This window comes from Mytilus californianus, unplaced genomic scaffold (assembly GCF_021869535.1).
Source record: "Mytilus californianus isolate M0D057914Y unplaced genomic scaffold, xbMytCali1.0.p SCAF_7, whole genome shotgun sequence".
Classification (NCBI taxonomy): Eukaryota; Metazoa; Mollusca; class Bivalvia; order Mytilida; family Mytilidae; genus Mytilus; species Mytilus californianus.
Window position 1 is genome coordinate 85085978 of NW_026262723.1, and position 6378 is coordinate 85092355.

The 6378-nt window shown below is 29.4% G+C and overlaps 1 protein-coding gene across 1 annotated transcript in view; it reads left to right on the forward strand.

Moving 5' to 3' along the window:
• Positions 1-5670, forward strand: part of LOC127707722 (sodium/hydrogen exchanger 9B2-like) — a 31565-nt gene extending 25895 nt beyond the window's left edge. Inside the window, exons 7-10 of the mRNA XM_052212428.1 lie at positions 318-479; positions 2103-2211; positions 2836-2972; positions 4188-5670. Coding sequence (XP_052068388.1) covers positions 318-479; positions 2103-2211; positions 2836-2972; positions 4188-4427 — 648 coding nt within the window. The 3' untranslated portion in view covers positions 4428-5670. The remainder of the gene's footprint in view (positions 1-317; positions 480-2102; positions 2212-2835; positions 2973-4187) is intronic.
• Positions 5671-6378: the final 708 nt, after the last annotated feature.

Here is a 6378-nt window from a genome sequence, read left to right on the forward strand (position 1 = left end):
TTTTAATTTGGATGCTCCAATATGTTTCATGTATCTTTGCACCCCAACTTTTTGGTCTCTGACATGTTTGATGAAAATAATTCCTGAAAGGTGACATGGAATGAAATCAGTATCATGAGTTTATTTTTCTGAAGCAGGTTGACATTGTTTATGTTTGTCTCAGATAGTCATTTTCTTGTATCCATTTCAATCTTGGTTTTGAATAAAATTGAAAATATAAATAAAGATTAAACTAGTTTTTGATATCGTATTTGTTAGTTATGTCCCTTGTAGCATATTCATCAATATTCACAACGTTGTATTAAAATATTTTGCAGGATAATTTCATTTTCTACAGAGGGATGACATTACTAGGGGCTGGATTAATGGCAACCTTTGGTAGTGCTGCAATAGAACTCTCTGGAGCAGGACCTCTAGGTGTTCTTACTATTGCATTTGTTGCTGCTTTCAGATGGAGGAAAGAAAAAAAAGATGATCAGGTTTGTTATAGACAAATTAAATACTGTGTATTGAATCTTGAGGTACATGCATGTATATACGTTCTAGTTTAAGATGGTTGTACAATTGTTATCATCTTAAGTTATATTTTCTATATTTAAAATCAAGCATTACTTATTAAAATGAAGAAAGCAGAAGGTATGATCATGATGATAAGGCCACTTTTTTGGTCACCTGAATTTGAAAATCAAAAAGTATTATTAATCTACCAAATAGAATCCTTCAAATGTTGTCAAGACACCAGTACAATGCATTTACATTTTTCAATATATCTTATATATTGGCATTTAAAGGCTTCAAACATTTTTTTTAGATCTTGTCATTATTATTTAGATATGAGCTAGAGCTTTACCTAAAAAGATATTTTGCTACAAAATGTATTTTACAAAGATGTTATGATGTGTGTAAAATATCTTTTTGGCTATTTTCAAACAAATACTTTGATTTCGACATGTTTATGATGTCATAGTGACACAACAAGTGACCACTCTTAATTAAGGTCTCCAGATTAAAGCAACAGGTTCATTTATCAATAAAATTAACATAATAATGAAAGGTTTTAAAAAGTTTACTATTTTTGTGGTTTCAGTTGCCAAATAATGACTCTTATCATACCTTCTCCTTTAGAGAAGTAACATTGGTAATACTTAAAATATAGAATCTATTTATACGAGCTTTAGAAAACTGAAGAAAGCTAGTCTTGTTGAGCTTTTCTGCTGTTTTATAGTGAGTGCAAATAAACTGTATATTTTTCAACAGTGTTGGTCCTGTTGTTTTTATCTTGCAACATAACATTGAAGCTAAAATATTCAGCTTTAAATTAGATTTAAGCTTTCTTCTGTGCACTCTTTATTACAATCATACAATGATAGTTGGATCATCTGCATGTTATTTTTGGGGGTAAAGGATAAGTGCAACAAGTCAAGTTCAAAACCAAAATTATTAAAGCAAATGATGTATAAAAATTTCACAGATTTGTATGTGTATACTAAAGTTCAATACAGTTGAACTAATTTTACTTTGAAACAATTTTTTGTATCTTTCCTTATATGTAGTTCAATACTTTATAAAATTAGGGCCAGAAAAAAATTGTAGGTGAAAAAGGCCTAATTGAGGTTAAATCATTAACAAACAGGAGGCTATCATCCAGACTTTATCACTACTTGAAACATAGTGCATTAAGCACAATACATCCTATCAATGAACATTCAAGAAATATAAAATTATATCATTGAAAAATATACTCCGATATGCAAATTACAAAATAATGTGTAAGTATATAACTGGACTTTTCAAGAAAATTACATAAATTGTGCATGGTGCATAAATCTAGTATCTGTTCTAAAAATACTAATGACATTGTTTAAGTACTATTTAAATTTGGAGTTATCTTCCTTTGTCCATAACTGTATTTTCTTAGTATTTCCTTCAATGCTAATACAAATTTTATGCAATTCCCACTGCAAAGTGAAATTTTATCATTACCCTTCAGTGCTCACAAGCACTTTGATTTTATTTATTTTTCAAGGGTTAGCATACTGAAAGTATGACATTAAGTTTGCTTCGGGTAGTATGATTAGGCAATCATTTTTTCTATGTTGCAGGACCCTATCAAAGACATTGTTGCCATTTTGTGGATGTTGTTCCAGCCCATGTTATTTGGACTAATTGGTGCTGAAGTACAAATATCAAAAATAGATGGAGAGACAGTAGGTAAGTGAAAAACAAATAACTGACAAATGGTTAATGATAGACATATAAAGGAAAAAACAATTGCTTTAAAAATATATTTTTATAACGAAAAAGAATAGTAATCCTTCATATAAAACTAAGAAGAAGATTTGGGGCCAAATTGGCTTTAAAGAAATATATTTTTTAAACTATCTCAAATTTTCAGAATTCAATGTTAAATGTATGTAAAATGCTATCTTGGTTCAGTAAAATAGATAATTGAACTTTAAAATAAGTGCATGATTTAAGTATTCCTAGATCAGCTTAAAACTTTTTTATGGGAAACCTGTATAAATGTCAAGAAACATTTACAGCCTGAATTAAGTGTTTATAACACAATTAATTACTGTGGATTCATTAATATTCGTTGGATACCAATTTTCGTGGATTTCGTGGGTACAGGGGAACCACGAATTTAAATGTTCAACGAATTACGAATTTCCTAAAGGAATATATGCAGACTTTGCCGAAACCACGAAATTAAATATCCACGAAAATGCAAGTTTTCTTCAATTCACGAAAATTGGTACCCACGAAAATAAATGAATCCACAGTATATAATTATTGTTTTCCAACAATATTTTAAATTTGCTTAATTTTCTACAGGTCTGGGACTTGCAACTCTTTCCATTGGTATGGTAATTAGACTGGCTGTATCATTCCTTGCTGTATTTAGATCTGGTCTAAACTTCAAAGAAATGTTATTTATTACATTTGCATGGTTCCCAAAAGCTACAGTTCAGGTAAAGATATATTCACATAGTGCATTACCAATGTAGTTAAGTTTGGAAATTATTTCAAATACTTTTGTCACAGAAAATACTAATTCTTCCTAAACTCTCTGGTAAAAGTCATTATGGGTAAAGCATTCAACTCTGTAATAAATTTATCGTCAGATAACAAAAACACTAGTATAAACAAAATGTTATTTAAAAAATTGTAACTGTATCAGAGATTGTCCACAGAAAACTGAAAATACTTAACCAATTGATACGAAATAATGCCATCCTCCTCTTAGGTGAACTTACAACAGGTCATTGATATTTGGGAATAGGATGCAATAACATTGTAAAGTTTCTTTTAAATCTATAAATTCATTCTCCATGCAAAATGAAGTTATATATTAAATTTTATAATTACTTAATGAATTCCATCAAATTGCTATTTGCTATTTTCTTCAAAGCAGGTCTTTTTAGTCCCCTACCGACGAAGTCGAAGGGGAATTTCGGTTTGCACTCTGTCCGTCCGTCCATCTGTCCGTCCGTCAGTCCGGCAAATCAGTTTTCCAGACTTTTTTTCTTCATGCTTACAGATATTGATTTGATATTTGGTGTATTGTTTTATCATGACAAGTTACAGGTCAAGTTCGATTTTCACGATTTTAGCTTTTCTCCTTGTTCAGTTAAAGCCCTTTCCCTAGAATTAAATTTTTGATGAAATACTTATTAATTACTAGATTTCTGTTCAAAGGGAATTAACTCATTTTTTAACTTTCCCTTGAATTAAATTTTTGATGAAATACTTATTAATTAATCGATTTCTGTTCAAAGGGAAATAACTCTTCTTTTTTTTTAAGATTTGTAAAAGACATTGTATTAAGATAAATGACATTTTGGATTTTTTTCCTTTTCTTTAGTAAATTGTTTGAAGAATTTAGTGGTAGGTTTGCTCCATTACAATGAATTTTTAACCGGTAGGGGACTATGTATTGCCATGCAATACTCACAGAATGCTTGTTAAATTTATATATATTTGTTTATTATAAATTGTTTTACTATTTTGTCAGTCTGCATTCTGTGGAAACAGGTTGCTATTATAATGAATTTAGAGATTATTTTAATTGAAATACCAATCAGTAAAATTTATTGATTCTTTTGAGCAGGATAGTCCAAAACATTATATCGATGAGAATTTTATTTTGATATTTTTGATGAATGATGTTGACCTTGTGATTTCAGGCTGCTATTGGAGGTGTAGCACTAGATGCTGCCAGGAGGAAAGGTGATCCGACATTAGAAGCATATGGAGGGATCATTCTTACAATGGCTGTCTTATCTATTATCATAACAGCACCAATTGGTGCAATAGCAATTGCCATCTCAGGACCAAGGTTACTGAAAAGGACTGTAAAGGACAAAGAATATGGTGAAGAAGATGTACAAAACACTGATGAACTGGCAGAAATAACCAAAGTTTAACATCTATTGTAATCATATCATCATTTTTAAACATGTTGACATATCATTTGTAAAGAAATACCTCACGATTTTATATTTAGAATTGTTTTAATGTATATGTGTCTTAAATGTCATGATAAACTAGATGATAGATTATGTATTAAAAATGAAGGAATATTTTTCTCTTTTTTGCTGATTTTACCTCTGTTTAAAAACAAAACTGGATAAGGTAGCAATACACACTTAGGAATTTGGTTTCACATTTTGACCCTTGTGAATTTTTTCAAATATGAAAGTTATGGTGCAATAAAATTAATTTTTAGATAGCTGAAGATTAATATAGTCTTCAAAGAGGGTTTATATGAGCATAAAGATTGTTTTTGCATGTTTTATACTGTAAATTCAGAAATTATTGTGATGTTTTTATTATTGCAAAAAATGCGACAGGGTTATAATCGCAATAATTTAAACTTGCATTTTGAAATTTTTTATATGAATTAAACAGGATTTTTCTCAATATCGCAAAAATTAAATGCGCATTTTAGTCTAAAATGACAAAGTCGCAATAATAAATTTCTGAATTTACAGTAGGGCATTTTCTGTTTAACAGTCCGTATTTTCACATCCATACCGGCCAATTGCAATATTTTCCATCAAATAAATTTTTTACGCTAGAACTTTTCAATTCAATTATATGGAAAAATAAGGTGAAATGCATATGCTTTTTATTTGATCTCTTGATAGATAAATGTCAATAGATTCAGAAAAGGTATCACTCAAATGTATGGAAATTCTAATTTGGACCAAATTTGGGGGAATATGGGGGCATTTGTGACATTTTCAGTAAGCCTAATTTGTTAAAAAAGCAAGGGAAAGAGGGTCGTAAAAAATCATGAGTGTCAATTTTAAGTTTTTTCCTAACTGTGTATTGCTACCCGACCTTTTGGATATTAAAATAAAATAAAAAAAGGGTAAAAGAACATCCAGAAAATTTTCCAGACTTATTGTAGGGGAAGTAATTACAAGATTAGAATAAAATGGATCATAAAATGTACATACACTAAGTTGATATTGACATTAATTCACTTTTTACTGAATTAGAATTTACTTCTTGATAATTTTCAGGGAGAGGGGAATGAATTTTTATTTTTAAAGAGTATTATTATGAAAAGTAAGATATTTTTAAGACTATTTATTTTTATGTAGCTCAAGTCTAGTCATTTGCTTTTTTTTTTTAAATTGCTGAAATAAAAATATTTGATAATACATATTTGTCATTATTTGTATGCTAATTCCTTTAAAGAGCTGTGATATAAATGTTGCTATATGTCAATCTTTATAGAATAACTAATCGAAGAATTCAAATAACCACATTTATTTCACATGTGAAATTATCAGTTTTTCTTTCACTGGGAAATCAATGTAATTCATTGCAACCAATGTAATAAAACAATTTATCATTACATACCATTAGTCAAAGATTACTCTGACATCAATATTTTCTTCTAGGTTAAAATAGCTATTTTTGTTTTTTAGGTCCTTTTTGGTCATATAGCTCTTCACTGGTTTAGGTTTTATACATCCTTGGCTTTGAACAGTTTGGGTTTAAGCATTCCTGATGTAGGTAAATCCAGAAAAGCACTTCAGATGCACAAAATTGATAGTGTATATTCATTTTCAGGAGCTGTAATAAGGTCAACAGTAGATAAACTGGAACAAAACATGTATTTTTTGTTTTCTTATTGCACAACTGTATACCAAAATTGAGGGATCTTTACAAAGAAAGCTATTAAAATCTATCATTTTACCTGCTGTACCAACATGTTCTACTTTTAGTGTCAGCCATGTAAGTTGAACTATCAGACTAAACTTTGAAACTAAACAATCAAATGCAAATTGTTGCAAGTTTGGTTTCACTAGCCCTGTGGTTTAAGAGATTTATGAAAAAGTTTACATACAAATAAATGAATCA